Raw genomic sequence first — 19,011 nt, 5'->3', positions numbered from 1 at the left:
CTCCGAGACAGGAACAAGCCTAGTGAGAAACTGGTCTAAATCTCCTGAGGAAGTGTTAGCCTAGTGTAATTGATTCACTGCAAAACATTTGTTTTGTTTGTTGAGCTGCAGTCTTTTGTTCCCAAAAATGCCAAAGCACATACAGTAACTGAAAAAAAATATAACAGGTTGCTACATTTTGTTTCACAAAGCCACAGACTACATACAAAAACTCAGAAAACCTTGCATGTAGAACAACAAATTCAAAGTGCAAAAAAAAAAAAAAAATCTTGCATATGGAACAGAATACAAGAAGTCTTGCATGCAGAGTTAACAAACGATCTTGCATGCCTGGCAGAAATTCAGAATGCAGTAAGTCTTGCATACAGAGTAAAATAGAGCAGTTATTGCATGCAAAAACAGACATCTTGTATGTAGAGAAGAGCAAAAGTCTCATGTGTAGAGCAGTTACAGGAATCCAGATGTGCTCCCATTCAGCAGGGGGACAGAACACGTCTTTAGTTGCAAAGCCTCATAGAACTTTTGGACTTCCTCTGCATTTGTACATTAGCACGAAGGTTTTCAGTGTCAACTGGCAGGTTAATGCGCTCATCAGATTAATGTAATTTCACCCACAAGCAGGGATCAGGAAAAACGTGCACTGTGCCAAATGCTGTTTCAGTAAATTGTAGCCATCCGACTCAAGCAAACTAGTCAATTTAGTGCATCATTCGTTAGACTGAGGAGAAATTTTCTACTTGACCTCAAATCTGGATATCCAGACCAACCCAGTTTACACAACAACCATGACTATCTTACCCAGATCTCATCTAAAAATCCATTCCCAATGAATTGCCACTTTGGAGAGTGGACTCTGGCATTATGCCCCAGTGAAGTCCCTCCCCTCCCCAAACCCCACTCTCCTCAAGCTCCATCTCCAAAATCTCCAACTATTTCTGAATCCCGAACCAGCATCCTGGTAAAAAAGAAGTTAAAAGGAATGGTCAAGTGATTCATATCTCTCCAAAAGGCTTGGAGTTACACAGTGCCCAGTACTAGAGGCTTAGTTAGAAGGTGTACTGCAGGTCAGGAAAGGTAGTTCGAGAGGTCACCAGCAGGGCTTATGTGCTGGATGAGGGAAACTATTGAAAGGAAAAGGCTTCCTTCAGAAACGGAAAGATTTATCCAAACAAGGCAAACAGAAATAAGCACAAACTTGCACAAAGAAAATGGCAGTTTACGATTAAGGATGCAAAAAAAAAAAATATTTTGAAGAACATATAGCTAAACGCACAAAGCAAAACATTTATATCTGTTGATGGGTGGGTGGCCAGATACTGCCCCAGCGAATCTGAGGGTTGGGAGGCAGGTGGGATGGTTGAAACAGAGGTGAAACTTGTTAAGGCAGAGGTTCTGTGGCTGGGCAGGGGGGACTCAGGTATGGGGTGCTGACTCCCAGCTCTGGATGGTGTGCCCTTGACACCAGCATCAACTGTCAAGAGCCTGGGTGTGATTCTGAATGTCTCCTTATCAGTGGAGGCCCGGATCACAAACGTTGCCAAACTGGCATTCCTCCAGCTATGCCAGGTTAAGCAATTGGCCCCCTATCTGTCCGTTCCTGACCTAGCTACAGTAATCCTTGCAATGGTCACCTCCAGATCAGACTACTGTAACTCACTCTGTGTAGGGCTATCTTTGAGACTGACCTCTCCAACTGATCTAGAATGTGGTAGCACAGGTCCTCATGCGGACTCTGCATACAGCACATATTCAACCTGTGCTGTGTGAGCTGCAGTGGCTTCCAGTGGAGCACTGAATCAGGTCCATGTTTATGGTCTTAACCTTTAAGGCCCTTAATGGTTTGGAACCCATGTATCTTTGGGACCACTTCTCCTGATACAATCCCCAAAGAGGACTGTGCTCGGTTGATTAGAACCTACCGATGGTCCCGGTTGTCCTTGACCAGGGCCAAGGGTTTTTTTGGTGGAACTCCCTACTGAACAGCATCCATATCCTGCGGGACTTAATGCAGTTCTGCAGGGCATGTAAGGCAGTGATGTTCTGCCAGCTGTTTGGTTGAGGACAGCGATGGCTTTCCACCTGGCTGGCACTCTTGTGTTTCCTGCCTCCCCCTCCATGAGTCAGTAGCATATTTTGGTAGCCTTATTGCCATCTTACCGGTTATAGGTTTCTATTGTTGTATTAGTGTAAACTATGGATTTTATTATTTCAACTATGGGTCCGTTCAGACGCACCTTTAGTTGCGGCATAGTCTCGTCTCCCATTCAGATTTCCGGAGCACGTTCAGACTTCCACATCTGTTAATCGGCAGCAACTCGTGGTCATCCCGACTTGCCCTGGATTGATCTCACCGCAATTTGACCCCGGAGAAAGTCCGGGCCTTTCTGATTGGTGCGGCATAGGGTCGGGTTCATTCCTGTCTGAACGATTCATGTGTGATGCAGCCTGTTTGCAGTTCCATTTATCGCACCATTTTTTAACAGACAAATCCACGCATTCGTCACGTGACACTAGAATGCGTGACTGGTTTGGCCGGAACTTCTTATTTCAAGCCTTGGAAGTAACGGTGCCTGGAAAGTAACGGTGCCCCACCACTTAACGGTCCAGCGCTCAAGAAAGACATCAGGCATGTCTGGCGTGCAAGGTCTTTCTTGGAAAAGAGAGGAGACCCTCAACCTGCTTACCTTGTGTGGGGAAAGTAGGGTGCAGAGAGCACTACGCCAGTCACATAGAAATATTGATATTTATGATGAAATTGCGAGGGGCATGGCCGCTCGAGGACACTGTAGGATGGCCCAGAAATGCCACACCAAGACGAAGACGTTAAGATCAGAATACAAGAAGGTAGTGGCGGTGAACTCTAAATCGGGATTTTTTAATGGACAAATCCACGCATTCGTCACGTGACACTAGAATGTGTGGCTGGCTTGGCAGGAACTTCTTATTTCAAGCCTTGGAAGTAACGGTGCCTGGAAAGTAACGGTGACCCACCACTTAACGGTCCAGCGCTCAGGAATGATATCAGGCATGTCTGGCGTGCAGAATAAGATCAGAATACAAGAAGGTAGTGGCAGTGAACTCTAAATTGGGATCAGACTGTAAGACATGTCCCTTCTAAGAGGAGCTAGATGCCATACTACATAGAGAAGTGGCATTGGGTGTCACAAAACACGAAGCGTAGACTTGCTGTGACCAAGCCTTCGAGTAATCAGACATTCGAACCTCCGGAGACCATTCTTTTGTTTTCGCAGGAGCTAGACCCTGCGACCAGCAGTGTCATTAGCAACGATACAGGAGATAGACGTTCAGGTATGGCGGGGGGCCCCAACTCCCGGTACGATGGACAGGTACCGCTGCTATTCAAATAATTTGGAATCAGTCCGGGCCCCATGGAGGCTGCCCGATCCTTGTTGTGGGGCCCCTCTGATCACCCCGGGGGTGGGTGGGTTAATGAGGCTAGGCTCCAGTAGGGCCTGGGCTGATTCAGAATTATTCGATTAGGACACTGATGGAGGTCTCCCCCCTCCCCCGCCACAAACTTCCAGAAGTGAGGGATGGTGCGAAACTCTCTGTCTTCCAGCCTTCTCTTCAAACAGCTTTGGGGAGAATAAAACGCCAATGCCAACTGGATTTCAAGTGCAGATGATTATAGTTTTTCAAAAATGTTTCTTCTGTTGCAGGTGTTCTATTCAAACTTCCATCTTTTTTCTACTGATGTACACTGCCCTAAGCCCTATTCCATAGGGGAGGGCAGTTTAAAATTTTAATTTAATAATAAAAGTTAAAAAGACCAATAATATTTATTTATTTATTTTGTTAATTTTCTTTAAATACATCAAGAACAGAAAACTGGCTATGTAACTGGACCATCGGATGACTATGAAATTAAGGGAGTATTAAAGAAGGACAAGGGGATTGCTGAGAAGCCCTATTAATTCTTCTCATTTGTCTTCACTGCGGAAGTTTTAAGTCACATACTTGTTTCTAAATGGAGGGGAAGATGTAGAGCTGGGGCAAATAGTGGTGCCATGGGACGAAGTTCTGGAACTTATGCACATACTACAAACTAACAAATCACCAGGACTAGATGTTATCCATCCATCCAAATGTGAAATTGCTGATCTTCTAACCAAGATAGGAAACATGTCCCTAAGATCAGACTCTGTACCGCCCTGAACCTGCTTTGGCGGGGAGGGCAGGATATAAATCTGAGAAATAAATAAATACCAAAGGATGGAGAGTGGCCAATGTAATAGACATTTTTAAAAAGGATCCGGGGGGAAGGGGTGAAGGGTCTGAGAAATTACAGGCCAGTTAGCTTAACAAGACTACTAATGGATACCTACTCTTTCCAGCACCAGAGTCAATATGCCTCTTTATATCAGTTACTGGGGAGCACAGGTGGGAAGATGCTGTTGCAGCCATCATGCCTGTGGGGTTCCTAGAGGCAGCTGGTTTAGCAGTGTGTGAACAGATAATGGAACTGATAGGCATTTGGTTGGATCCAGCATGGTTCTTCATGTATTCTTAACAGTGTTCAAGTTGTTGTCTACCACTTGCATGGTGGTGGAAAGGGGTGTCAAGTTGCAGCCAACTTATGGTTTTCAAGGCAAGGGATGAACAGAGGTGTCTTGCCCCTGTCTGTCTCTGGTGGTCTCCCTGTTTAGCTTACAAGATCTGATGAAACTGGGTCAGCCTGTACCAAAGAGTATTTAGTTATTTTGGTGGGAGGGAAGGTGGCAAGGGTGGCAAGGCAGTGTACCACAGTACACGGTACAGCAAAGTTGTGAATCAGCCTCTTAAGTGATACTTCTTAAATGATAAGGTCATTGGCACAGGAAAGGGTTCTTGATTTTTTTCATGGCAGCTATGGGACGGCAGTAATAGCATGTAAATCAGCCCAGACGAAACATATGCCAAATTCTATTCTAGAAGTCAGACCTTGTTAAATTTGTGGTACAGGTAATGAGCCTCTGGTTTGTCTGGGTGCAATTGAAAGCATGCACAGAACTCCTATATTTTTAATAGTTGTATAAAATAAAGAATCTGGGCAGCTGAAATTGTCATGTCATAATAGCAGGGAAGAAACACACACCCATAAAAAGTTTCCATTGCAAAACACCAACCTGTATGTGGACTGGCTGTTTTTTAAATCGTGGTTTTCAAACTTTTTAAACCATTCATAAGTCATTGTGGATAAAGCCAAGATAAAAATGATTGGGGAGGGAAATGGGTACAGTCTGAGGAAAAGATGATGCTTAAAAGTAAGTGGTACAGCTGTGGTGTTCAACCATTCTTCTCCCAGCTTCATTCTTTTACAAATATTAAAGGAACCCTTTGTCTGACCAGCAGCGTTCTGAGGTTTAACCAGAACATTTAACCTGTTTGGGAATGTTAAGCTGGTTACACACAGCTAATGTAACTCAAGGTGGTCACTTGCTGAGGATTAAAGATTTAGAACAATCGCCATCCCTGTGACAAGGCTGATGGACAAAGAGCCATTGTGATCTGAGGACAACAATCTCTGTTTATTGCCTGTTGGGCTGACAGGCTGTAAGCCCTGTTCTGCATGCCAGCACAAAAAGCTTTGTTGCTTGTAGATTGTTTGTTTATGCAAACGAAAGTGGTGCATTTTATTATGCAATGGAAAGGGCTCTAAAGGACCAGAAAGGTGCTGATTGGGTAGCTTCTTGGAGTGGGAACCGGTGGCAGATCCAAGACAAATCCTGACTTTGTCTGTTCTCTGTTGGGCTCTGCAAACACTTTGAGGAGAAGGGAATGTTGTTGCCCGTTCAAGAGCAGTGCTTTTAAAGAAAGAGTGGCAAATGGTCAATCAGGACTGATTTGGGCGGTGGTGATCGGATTGCTACTGGGACATACATTTCCACAAGCAATCGATTGGATACTACAGGAAACATGACAGAAGACGTTCAAGTTAGAGCTGATGTACTAGAGTATAATCGGAATGTGCCCTCTGAGAAACCACAACTCCAGGTCATCGATATTATCGATCAAATGGCAAATTCTGTTGAGATATTTCCATATGAAAATGAAGAGTTTAATCCTGACTCTCTGCTTATGCAAGCAGACCAAGAAGGAGCTGATCACTTAGTAGAAAACACAGCCTGTGGTGTTTCAAGCGAGGAAAAAGACTCTCAAGGTAAAATGCCAGTTTGTGCATTTTGTTTTCCCAGTTAGTTTGGGAATAAAGCCAGGCTTTTAATGCTTCATAAAATATTCTGATTGGAGTTTATTTTAGCTTTCTGCTTTTATTTATGTCTGTACAATTATAAATTCTTTGAAATCATTTAAGATTACTGACATCTGAAATGTTCTCAAACAAATAGAAATGAAAAGGATGCTATCGTGCACCTAAACGTGATCTAGACAGACTTAAGCACCTCTAAGTCCCATTTTATATTTGTACGATTTTCCCCTGCAGAGTCTGAAGATTTCACGGTGCTTCACTTTGGCTGGAATTTGATTCTATTGATTTTAATTGAATTTGTTCTGTTTCTAGTGTGCCTACCCCTTCCCCATCCTACAGCCACGTACTTGGAAATCCGTTTGTTGACTGCAGTGAAATGTATTTCCATTGTCTGTGGATCAAGATCCAAATATGACCTATAAATAGTTCCAGATAGAGCAGTTAAAAAAATGCTATGTGGTCTAAGAGGTTAGTTGCAACTGTAATTGGGAAGAATCAAGTAAGAGGGAAAGCAGGATAAAATAGTGAATTTTTCCAGAAAATAAAAGATAGCGGGGAAAGGATCTGCAAAAGGTGAACAACAATATAGTTTCTTTTTTAAAAAAATGAAATGAGCAGGGTTTGTCCAAAACTAAGAAATCTTAAGTCCAACTGATGTTAAGTACCTGCTTAAACCTTTCCACAGGAAACAATCAATATTCCTCTATTCTGTGGTTTTGGGATGAGATGAGACTAAGTTTTTAAACCAGCACTGATCATACAACCAGTATGGGTACACTCTGGCATGATTTGTGCATTTACGAAGGAGAGAATGCTGCAGTCTTACGCATCCACAGAAAGGTACTATTTTGAGAAAAGCTAGAAGCTGAACTACAAAAAAATCTAGTGTCCTTTGAGTCTCTCTCTATAAAACTTTTCGACTTGTGATTTTGCAGCACAAGCAATAATTATTTGACAAACTGCTCGTTTATCTTCTGCATCCTTGCTAGACAAGCCTCTTTACGAATATCAGTAAGAACTAGATGAGGGTGCAGTTTGAAGTCACATGACATAACAGTCTTGCTGAAGGTCTAGTCAGTGGATTGTTTTGATGACCAGTAGGTAGAGACCAATTTGAACACAGAACTGGAGGCATGTACAGCAGTGGCTCCCAGTCTTTTCCAGCCTGTGAGCCTCTTTGGAATTCTAGCACAGGTGGTTGGGAACAACGAGAAAATGGCTGCCACAGGAGACAGAGCCAACCACAAAATGAATGCCATGGGAAGTGGAGCCAACCACAAGATGTCAGGGAGTAAGGTTATGTATAATCCTAATATTTCAACATTTCAGACAGAAGCTCTGCTTAAAAGGCGCCTTTTAAAATTAACGTATTATTTTAAAAATATTTTCTTGCATATACACAGTTTACCTCCAGCCACACAATGAAGATCCTTGCATTGTACTGATGGCTCCTACCATTTTAGAAATCTGCATAGGCAATCAGAAGCCCTGTTGGGCAAAAGCCTCACTGGCCTTGTCCATTTTCTAAAAACACTTGGCAGGCCCCAGGAAAGGTGGCTGTGGCACCATGTTGAGGGCCCCCATGTAGTCTAGTTTCCTTTCCAAAGAAGTCAAGCAACTTTACACACAACATTAAATGCCCAGGGGTCTATGTCAGTGATAGACCAGAGTAGACCAGTGATAGACCAGAGAGCCAGTTTGGTGTAGTGGTTAAGTGTGCGGACTCTTATCTGGGAGAACCGGGTTTGATTCCCCACTCCTCCACTTGCATCTGCTGGAATAGCCTTGGGTCAGCCATAGCTCTGGCAGAGGTTGTCCTTGAAAGGGCAGCTGCTGTGAGAGCCCTCTCCAGCCCCACCCACCTCACAGGGTATCTGTTGTGGGGGAGGAAGTTAAGGAGATTGTGAGCTGCTCTGAGACTCTTCAGAGTGGAGGGCGGGATATAAATCCAATATCTTCTTCTTCTACAAGATTAAAGCTATTCACAGGTCCAAAAGCTGGGACTGCTGTTCTGTCCTTTTTCTTCTACTCATCTTTCCATTCATTTGTTGATTGATCTTGTTAAACCACTATTATGCATTAGTCTTCTTCATCTTCCCTCCCATATTCTGAATGTATAAGCAGAAAAGTATCCCTTCCATTTAAACAGAGTGAATTTCTGTATGGTATCCAATATTAGACTATCCAGGGACATTTTTTATAGCAGGAACTCCTTTGCATATTAGGCCACACCCCTCTTATGTTGCCAATCCTCCTAGAGCTTACAGGGCTCTTAGTACAGGGCCTACTGTAAACTCTTGAAGGATTGGCTCCATCAGGGATGTGTAACCTAATATACAAAGGAGTTCCTGCTACAAAAAAGCCCTGAGAATATCTAAACACTGAATTAGAAGTGCCTGATATTGTAAATACATTATATTTATGGTAAAATTATAAATCAAAACTATTGTTTTACATATTTTTAACTCTGCACTCATACTCTTATATTTAAATATCTGTTAAAATGTAGATTATCTTTTAAAAAGCCATTTCTTTTGTTTTAAATTTTAATATGCAGTCTGTTATATTTGTTATATTGTTAAAATTAATCAAAATTATATTTTTTAAAAAATGGAATGACTTTCAAAAAATGGCTGAAAACAGAATATGTTATATTTTCGCAGTTTAAATGTGATTAAAATCACTTGGCAATAGATAACTATGCTAATTTCTTCCAGAAAAGGTAGCAGAAAAGCCACTAGTAGTAAGAAAATATAGAATATTTATTTTACAACTATTTTTGTATTCAGAAAGGTGGTAATGGAAGGTGGAGTGGAGCCATTAATAAATTTATCAGTAGTTATCTTTGTTCCTCATACAATTAAAATTTTAAGTGCTGAGAAAACCATACAATGCTTTCCCCCACCAATGCTGTTATCTCCTGTCACAATGCATTGTACAAACACACATGCACACAAAAAGCCTTAGTAAGTAATTTTGACAGTCTCACCACTCAAACTCCTAGGGACAAGTACTTTGTCTCAAAACAAAAGACAGCTTTTTAATACCTATCCAATTTAACCTAATTAATAGTTGAGACACCACAGGGAAAAGTTGAATGGAGCATTTGTTGCAATGTTAAAGCATCAATTAAACCAAAGAGGAGGAGCTAAGTGGGAGAGTCTGTCACCCATCTACATGATGTAGCATCTTCAGTCTTTGGGTGAAGAAAGACTGCATGCAGTATGGCTCTTGAAAAGTTATATAGAACACACAAACACATAGGCCTACATATTGCACACTGCTTGCGATTGTGCTGTATGGAATTCTGACGATTACCCAGGTGCTAACTAGGCAGAGGTACACAATGGGTCTGGATAATATAATGATTAAATATTAAAGTGCACCATACTTTTAAAAAACTTTGGGGTCAATGGGCAGATTTTGAAGTTGGTAAATGTGTAGCTATCAGGTAAATGAGAGGCTTAGCAAGGGCAGTAGGTTAGGCAAAGTGCATTCTAGCTGCTTCTTAGTGGCTCGGGGGCTCCAAACTCATGCAGTTAAACACATTCAGCTGCTGAATATTGCTGATGAAGTGAAGAATGAACTGGAGATGGTTATTTTATTTGTCCACAAGAAAGATTCTGCATAGCGAAATATTTAGTATTTGAAAGCAGTTGAGAATCTTTCGGATGGATTCACACATTTTTGGCCAGCAACTGCTGAGGGGACAAAAGCAACCAGCCTATACCTTGTCTCTGTAGATGTGAAAGTTCCAGATACAGCCTGTTAGAGCAACATTTGAGAAAAAAAGTTGGAACCTGAGCAGTACCCAGCTCACAGTCTTTATTAAGATCAGTCCAGGGGAGAATGGGGCAACTTGTGTTTAAGACAGGGTCTTCCTTTGAGAGCGTGTGGTGCTGTTATCTGCTGAGACTGGAAAGGGTGTGTAAAAAATGGGAACCTTTATTTTGATTGGGAAGTGATGTTAAGGCAGCAGTTGCAGTGCTGGATTAAACCCTATGGAGGTCCCTAAGCAGTCAAAATCTTGGGGGCCCCCTTGCAAATTAGAGTCAGAGCACCTGCTCCACTGCCCATGGTCCCATCTGCAGCCTGCAGGCATCTTCTTATAAAAGCCCCTTTTACTAAATTGTGGGGGAGAGGCAGAGAGAGGAAAACTTGGTGACAATGCCAGCAGCAGCCACACCAGGCAAGCTGGGCAAAGAGCAGCTCAGTTGCTAGCTGCGTGTGCAGGCTGGGAGGGCTGCAAGCAGGGGGGAAACTGGGGGGAAATGCCAGCTCGGGACCCCTAAAGACATGGGGGCCCTTAGGCCAGCGCCTACTTGGCCTAATTGTTAATCCAGCCCTGAGCAGTGGGACACACTTCTATACCTAGCTGAAATGTTCAGGTTTGTCTTGCAATGTAACCCTGCACTATTTTTCATTCACCCCACATCATAGGCAGGAACCTCACATTAGTGAACACTAAATGAGGTTATATTGTAATTAGGCTTCCCAACCCTCCCGCCCTGGCGGGGGACCCCAGGATTTCCAGCCTCTTCCCCCGCTCCCCAAAAAAACGGAAGTGGGGGGAGGGGGGGAAACGGCACCAAGGAGCGTGGCGAGCCGCCACATCTCGGAGCAGGCGACGCCACTGCACGGCTGCCGCCTCTTCTCCGCTTCACCGTGGCTGCTCCTCCGAGATGGGCTCAGGCTGGGCCCATCTCGGAGGAGCAGCTGGGATGGGGCGGGGAGGGGGCGGCGGCGGCATCGCCCGCTCCGCCTCTGAGGTGGAGTTGGGGGGGGCGGGCCAGGAGCGTGGCGGGCCGCGAGTCTGGGTCCTTCTAGGACCCGGACTCACGGCTCGCCGTGCTCCTGGCCTGCCTCCACCCTCCCCTCCCCTTCTCTGGTTTCGCCTCGGCTGCTCTGTGGCTGCTCCTCCGAGATGGGCCCAGCCTGGGCCCATCTCGGAGGAGTGGCTGCGGTGGGCAGGGAAGAGGCGGCAGCAGCGCGGCGGCGTTGCCCGCTCCGCCTCTGAGGTGGAATCGGAGAAGGGGAAGGTGGAGGGAAGGAGTTCAATTGTGCTTGTCACACCCTTGCTCCTAGCTCCACCCCAGTGTCTCCTGGCTCCACCCCTAAAGTCTCCTGGCTTCACCCCCAAAGTCTCCAGATATTTCTGGAATTGGACTTGGCAACTCTAATTGTAATGTTCATGTTTCGTATTTATAAATATAAAATGTTACTAATAGGGTTGCCAAGTCCAATTCAAGAAATATCTGGGGACTTTGGGGGTGGAGCCAGGAGACATTAGGGGTGGAGCCAAGATCAGGGCTGTGACAAGCATCATTGAACTCCAAAGGGAGTTCTGGCCATCACATTGAAAGGGCCATCACCTTTTCAATGCCTTCCTTCATTATTATTCCATAGAAAATAATGAAGGATAGGGGCACCTTCTTTTGGCGCTCATAGAATTGGACCCCCTGGTTCAATCTTTTTGAAACTTGGGGGGTATTTTGGGTAGAGGCACTAGATGCTATACTCAAAATCTGGTGCCTCTACCCCCAAAAACAGCCCCCCCCAGAGCCCCAGATACCCGTGGATCAATTCTCCATGATTTTCTATGGGAATAAATCTCCATAGGGAATAACAGAGTTCCCAGCAGACATTTCCCTCCCCCCTCCCCCCCGCTTTCTGATGACCCTGAAGTGGGGGGAGGGCCTCCAAACCGGGGGATCCCCTGCCCCCACCTGGGCATTGGTAACCCTAGTTACTGAGCAGTAGGCTGTATTTCATGGCCATTTTTGCCCAGCATGCAGAAGCAAGTCCCAAAGTTGCTATTGAGCTTCCTCTTCCAGTTCACCTTATCCCTCCTCTCCTCCTTCATGGCCTCACAACACATTATGAGGGACTCATGGTGTCTTTGGGGATCCTGACCCACAGTCTGAGGACTGCTGAGTTAACAGAATGGTTACCTTATGCAGAGTTTGTAAAACCTTTTTATTAGGATATTTATTTTTTTTGCGACATTTTGGTAAGCCCTAAAGTATTACACAACTTCCTTAAAAAAATAAAAATCTGTAGACCAGCATGGTGTTCCGGAAGCTTTGACAGAGCTGCATGACATAAGAACATAAGAGAAGCCATGTTGGATTAGGCCAATGGCCCATCCAGTCTAACACTCTGTGTCACACAGTGGCCAAAAAACCAAACAAACCCAAGTGCCATCAGGAGGTTCACAAGTGGGTCTAGAAGCCCTTCCACTTTGCCCCCCCCCCAATCACCAAGAATACAGAGCATCACTGCCCCAGACAGTTCCAATAATATACTGTGGCTAATAGCCACTGATGGACTTCTGCTCCATATTTTTATCCAATCCCTTCTTGAAGCTGGCTATGCTTGTAGCCGCCACCTGTGGCAGTGAATTCCACATGTTAATCACCCTTTGGGTGAAGAAGTACTTCCTTTTATCTGTTTTAACCTGACTGCTCAGCAATTTCATTGAATGCCTACGAGTTCTTGTATTGTGAGAAAGGGAGAAAAGTACTTCTTTCTCTACTTTCTCCATTCCGTGCGTAATCTTGTAAAACTCTACCATGTCATCCCGCAGTCGACGTTTCTCCAAGATAAAGAGCCCCAAGAGTTTTAACCTTTCTTCATAGGGAAAGTGTTCCAAAGCTTTAATCATTCTAGTTGCCCTTTTCTGGACTTTTTCCAATGCTATAATATCCTTTTTTGAGGTGCGGTGACCAGAATTGCACACAGTATTCCAAATGAGACCGCACCATCGATTTATACAGGGGCATTATGATACTGGCTGATTTGTTTTCAATTCCCTTCCTAATAATACCCAGCATGGCGTTGGCCTTTTTTATTGCAATCGCACGCTGTCTTGACATTTTCAGTGAGTTATCTACCATGACCCCAAGATCTCTCTCTTGGTCAGTCTCTGCCAGTTCACACCCCATCAACTTGTATTGGTAGCTGGGATTCTTGGCCCCAATGTGCATTATTTTACACTTGGCCACATTTTGCATTTGCCTTGCTTGGCAAACAGCAGCACTCAGGACAGGTGCTCTTCCTTCCCAGGGATTTTTTTGAGTAGGAAAGCAGTTCGGGATGACTTGGCATCAAGGGGTGTGCCCTAATATGCAAATGAGTTCCTGCTGGGCTTTTTCTATGGAAAAGCCCTGTGTGAAACAATGACATCAGGGGGTGTGGCCTAATATTCAAATGAATTCCTGCTTGACATTTCTTTTTTAAAAGCCCTGTGTGAAACAATGGTGACATCAGAGGTGTGGCCTAATATGCAAATGAGTTCCTGCTGGGCTTTGTCTACAAAAAAGCCCCACTCCTTCCTATGTTTGAAAGTCCAGAAAAGGACAACTAGAATGATTAAAGGGTTGGAACACTTTCTCTATGAAGAAAGGTTAAAACGCTTGGGGCTCTTTAGCTTGGAGAAACGTTGACTGTGAGGTGACATGATAGGGGTTTACAAGATTATGCATGGGATGGAGAAAGTAGAGAAAGAAGTACTTTTCTCCCTTTCTCACAATACAAGAACTCGTGGGCATTTGATGAAATTGCTAAGCAGTCAGGTTAAAATGGATAAAAGGAAGTACTTCTTCACCCAAAGGGTGATTAACATGTGGAATTCAGTGCCACGGGAGGTGGTGGCGGCTACAAGCATAGCCAGCTTCAAGAGGGGGTTTAAAAATATGGAGCAGAGGTCCATCAGTGGCTATTAGCCACAATGTGTATATATGTGTGTATGCGTGTGTGTGTGTGTATATATCTGTATCATCTGTCTGTCTGTCTGTCTGTCTGTCTGTCTGTCTGTCTGTCTGTCTGTCTGTCTGTCTGTCTATCTATCTATCTATCTATCTATCTATCTATCTATCTATCTATCTATCTATCTATCTATCTATCTATCTATCTATCTATCTATCTCTATATCTATATAATTTTTTGGCCACTCTGTGGCACAGAGTGTTGGACTGGATGGGCCATTGGCCTGATCCAACATGGCTTCTCTTATGTTCTTATGTAAAGAGCTGTGTGTCACCTCCCTGGGGCTGCTGTGAGAGCTGCTGCATGTGTAACATTGGAGGTGTTTGAGTTGATGACTGTAAAGAATGCAGCTGGTTGTCTGAGTTTTGGTGAAGCAGCTCTTGTTGGTTCAGTCTGTTTTCTCCTTTTCCAAAAGAGCTGTGAGTGCAGGTGAGGAGCACAAGCGTTGTCTCTTGAAACATGGCTTGCTGCTGCTTGACAGATGAAAGAAACAGAGATAGGACCTTCTTGCCTCTGTGTGCTTGATTATCACTGGCACGTTAGGAAGCAGGACATCTAGGCTTGGTTTAAGTCCAGATTTAACCTGAGAACCTGCTTTCAGTGGTCCAGTTCAGACATAACACAAAACCATGGTTAACTTAAATGTGTTGGTGAAAGCAGGGTCAGCTCTCAGGTTTTTGTTCAGATGAATACTGGTTTCATTTTCTTCTCTTGGTTAACTAGGAAGCTGCTGCCAAAGACCAAGCCAGGATACCTTCACTGATCCATTACAAGAAACCATAGCTAAGACCAGGGATGGAATTCTAGCAGGAGCTCCTTTGCATATTAGGCCACACCCCTGCATGTAACCAATCCTCCAAGAGCTTACAAGGCTCTTTTTTGTAAGCTCTTGGAGGATTGGCTACATCAGGGCATATGGCCTAATATGCAATGGAGCTCCCGCTAGAATTCCACCCCTAGTTAAAACTAACAGTGGTTGATAAATGATTTGATGGCCCTAATTAGTCAGCATTAGTGGAATGGTCTGTATCCAGACAGGCACTTTAGCCATTGCTATCTTAGTTATACCATGGTTTTGCATCATGTCTGAACTGAGCTCTTCAGGAATTAGTGAAGTGCTTTTTAAGGCCTGGTTTGTTCACTCAAAATGTGCAGTGTGAAGATTTTTTAATGTAAGACATTGTAAAGCATTAGATGATAATTTCTGAACACACTAACACATACATTTATGAAACTGTTTATGCCATTAAAGGATTTGAATCTTGAATCTGAATTTGAATTTATGAAACTCCCTTTTTTACTGAGCCACAAAATGAGAGGCCGATCAGAACTTTTTTCTTATCATGTTGATGGACATAACAGTCCATTAAAGGTTCTGATTCTGGCACCACTGAACGAATGATGCTGTTGTAGTTCTGTTCTGCCTCTTCTAGTATAAGCATGTTTCAGGTAGTAACTGCAGACCATATGGAACAGTAACAATTGGGTTTTATGATCCATGTTGACATAGATCTCTTTCTAGTATAAATAATAATAATAAATTTTTATTTATACCCCGCCCTCCCCGTCAAGGCAGGCTCAGGGCGGCTGGATTTTGCTTGTCAGGCCCTAGCAAATCATTCATTACATTCAGCTCTCCTTTCAACCACATGTCAAAAGTTATTGTGGTCCAGTGCTACAGATGGGCCAAAGTCATACTATTTAGCTGTTGTACAGAGACGACAGACATCCTCTATACCTTTCAATATTTCACAGTTGAAAGTAAGGATGTACGTTTAGCACCCAAGTTCTTATACTAAGGATAATTGCCAAAGTTCACCTGCCGTGCACCGATACCATTCATTGCTGACGGTTCTATTCAGCCTGATTTATGCTACACTCTTTTATTCTTCAGTAGTCTGTGCACACCTGATCTAAAGCCACAGAGGCATGTGCTTTTAGGTGAGGGAAAAATAATACCCTACAAAAAGAGTTCAAAATACACTTCAGCAGCTGCAGTGTAAAATAGCAGATTATATATTGCATGGTGCCTTAGTGTTCATGTACCTCCATTTATCTACATATGCATTAGCAGCAGCTACTGACTGAACTTCCTAGGGAAAGAAACCTTGAGGAATATGAATACTAGTAACTTCACACTAACCCCAAAGATAGAACAGGGTCAATGATTTAATAGAACTGGAACTAGAAAATAGGGACTGACTCTGGTAATCAGGATGGAAGTCAACAGCCTGAACAAAGTACAGGAAAAGGTTTGCCATGCAAATGTTTTCAATGTAGTATCGCTGCTGGTGATTTTGGCATGATATTAACATTTACTCTCAACAACCAAAAAGTATACTGTGTCTTTCTCTTGGCTCATGACCCACAGCAAGTCCATAAGGCAAAGTGAATCTATGGACAAAACAGAGTACCTGACCATTCAGTTTTCTTACCTCAAGTTTGGTTTTGGCACAAACCAAGTAGTTTGTGGCTGGTGATACAGTTAACATGTTTTCAGTTTATCTGATACCTTGATCTGCCAGAGGCATCAAGGCATAATCATTTTATGTATTTGATGCATTTTTATCCTGCCCTTGCTCAAGAAGGTGTACATAATATTCTCCTTTTTCACATCCGTAACAACCATGTGAAGTAGGTCAGACTGAGTAATACTGACTGGCCCAAGGTCAGTTGGTGAGAAATGGCTGTGTGGGAAAACACCCACCCACACCCACACAGAGACCTGCCTAAGAGTTTATAATAAAAAATGTGGGCCTCAGGATAAATCCGTACATTCACAGCAAGGATGGTACACACGCACGTAACACACACCATTCTTTCTCTGAATGTCTGGATTTATCCTGAGGCCTACATTTTTTATTATAAGCTTTCAGGCAGTATCTTGTTTTATATGAATGATAAATATCCAGATCGAACAACATGAACAAAATCTTACCATTCCATGGTAATAATGATACTAGCATTAATATTGGGTTAGAACCTCACCTATGTTACCTCAGTAATTCTGTCGTCAATCCCGTATGCAAGATTGCTATCTCCATATTTCATATGGTAGAGGGTCATTGATAGTAGCTTCCCGAAGGTAGGGTTGCCAATCCCCAGGTGGGGGCAGGGGATCCCCTGGTTTGGAGACCCTCCCCCCGCTTCAGGGTCATCAGAAAGTGGGGGGAGGGGAGGGAAATGTCTGCTGGGAACTCTATTATTCCCTTTGGAGATTTATTCCTATAGAAAATCATGGAGAATTGATCTGTGGGTATCTGGGGCTCTGGGGGGGCTGTTTTTTGGGGTAGAGGCACCAAATTTTCTGTATAGCATCTAGTGCCTCTCCCCAAAGTACCCCCCAAGTTTCAAAAAGATTGGCCCAGGGGGTCAAATTCTATGAGCCCCAAAAGAAGGTGCCCCTATCCTTCATTATTTCCTATGGAAGGAAGGCATTGAAAAGGTGTGCCGTCCCTTTAAATGTGATGGCCAGAACTCCCTTTGGAGTTCAATTATGCTTGTCACATAATTTTGGCTCCACCCCCAAAGTCTCCTGGCTCCACCCCCAAAGTCCCCAGATATTTCTTGAATTGGACTTGGCAACCCTACCCGAAGGCCATATAAGTGACCCAAGACACTCGTTAGTCCAAGACATAGTAGCTTACCGCTCAGCCTCCTAACCACTACACTGTTTGTTACAGATCTCTGTGAGGAGAACTATCCCGTAAGTGCCAAAGCACATGAAGGAACTGAACAGGAGGAAGGGAACGCACAGCAGCTTGGGGAGGAAAAGGCCTACAACACTAATGAGATCAAGGAGGACCAGGGAGAAGCACAGCTGCATGAACACAAGGAGCAAATTGAAATTGAAACGTACCTAGAAGTCAACGAGAATGCGACAGCAGAAGATTCTGAAGGGGCAGCAGGAGTCATGCAGAATGAAAATAATGGGGAGTCTCATAAAAAATGGCAGGAAACCAACAGCAAAGAATTTCTTCCCATCAATCCCAGGAATAACTCTCCGGTTGAGAAACCAAATGACCAGCCAAGCTCCATGAAAAAAAGCGATATCTCCCGGCACAGTTATTCTCGATACAATACGATATCCTATCGGAAGATCCGCAAAGGAAACACAAAACAGAGAATCGATGAATTTGAGTCCATGATGCATTCATGAACTGAAGCAGAGAATCTGGTCAGCATGCTGAGACTTCCCTCCATCCACTGGGACAATTCTCCCCCCCCCCACACACACACCTTGTAATATCAAGTTCAAAATTTCCTTTTTGAGTCCAATTCAACTAAAGTGAGTCATGACTAATTCTCATTCAAACCAATGGTACAAATTAGTTGTAACTAAATAGTCCCATTGCTTTTAGTGGGATATAGTAATGGCGAATTTTAGCTGCACTGTCTCCAGTACATGTAATTTAAATATGTACTTCAAAATTTAACCATTGATGTTTCATTATGCAATAACCAATACTTGCAGTAGATTTAACGTAGCCTGATTTTACAGATAGAAAATAATCAATCTCCTTTTTTGTTTTGGAATTGAGGCAACAGATAGCCTTGGACTAATTAGTGAACATATAAATGCATATAAAATAATCAAGACACTTGGGCATTATGGTGATTTCCTGATAATAGACTAGACTAGAGGATAGTATTGTAATAATAAAAGCGATAACTCTTTTCAGTTGCTGTGTTCTATCTTTTAATGAGTTTTGTTATCATTAAATGCATGCCAGTTCACCCTCTATCAGTTTTTTCTCCATATAGTACAGTTCTGTTGTACTAAAGCAACTGCATAGGTTTATGTTTAGACTAGTTTTAATCTTAGAATATAGGAACTGAAAAATAGGGCCTAGTGACTAAGAGCATGATCCTGTGCACACTTGTTTGTGAGTAAGCCATATTGAATACAGTGGGATTTACTACTTGGATTTACATACAAACCATGGGCTGTTTCATTGATAGTTAAATCAATACAGTCAAGGTCTAACAAGTTTTGTATTTGTTGTATCCAATCCATGGAGTTCAGTCTAGAGCTG

At 43.3% G+C, this 19,011-nt stretch overlaps 1 protein-coding gene across 1 annotated transcript; it reads left to right on the top strand.

Moving 5' to 3' along the window:
• Positions 1-5,539: 5,539 nt before the first annotated feature.
• Positions 5,540-18,400, top strand: ERMN (ermin). Its single transcript, XM_060257106.1, has 2 exons — positions 5,540-6,160; positions 17,659-18,400. The coding sequence occupies exons 1-2, from the start codon at positions 5,917-5,919 to the stop codon at positions 18,132-18,134; spliced, it is 720 nt and encodes a 239-aa protein (XP_060113089.1). The 5' UTR covers positions 5,540-5,916; the 3' UTR covers positions 18,135-18,400.
• The last annotated feature ends 611 nt before the right edge of the window (positions 18,401-19,011 follow it).

Source organism: Heteronotia binoei, chromosome 16, assembly GCF_032191835.1.
Source record: "Heteronotia binoei isolate CCM8104 ecotype False Entrance Well chromosome 16, APGP_CSIRO_Hbin_v1, whole genome shotgun sequence".
Lineage (NCBI taxonomy): Eukaryota > Metazoa > Chordata > Lepidosauria > Squamata > Gekkonidae > Heteronotia > Heteronotia binoei.
This window is presented reverse-complemented; position numbering and strand designations above follow the sequence as displayed.

What these genes read in the sequence shown, in the direction of transcription:
- ERMN (XM_060257106.1), top strand. Translation starts at nt 5,917, where the DNA reads ATGACAGAAGACGTTCAAGTTAGAGCTGATGTACTAGAGTATAATCGG. An exon ending in CGAGGAAAAAGACTCTCAAG is followed by an intron (nt 6,161 to 17,658) that starts GTAAAATGCCAG and finishes TGTTTGTTACAG; the next exon opens with ATCTCTGTGAGGAGAACTAT.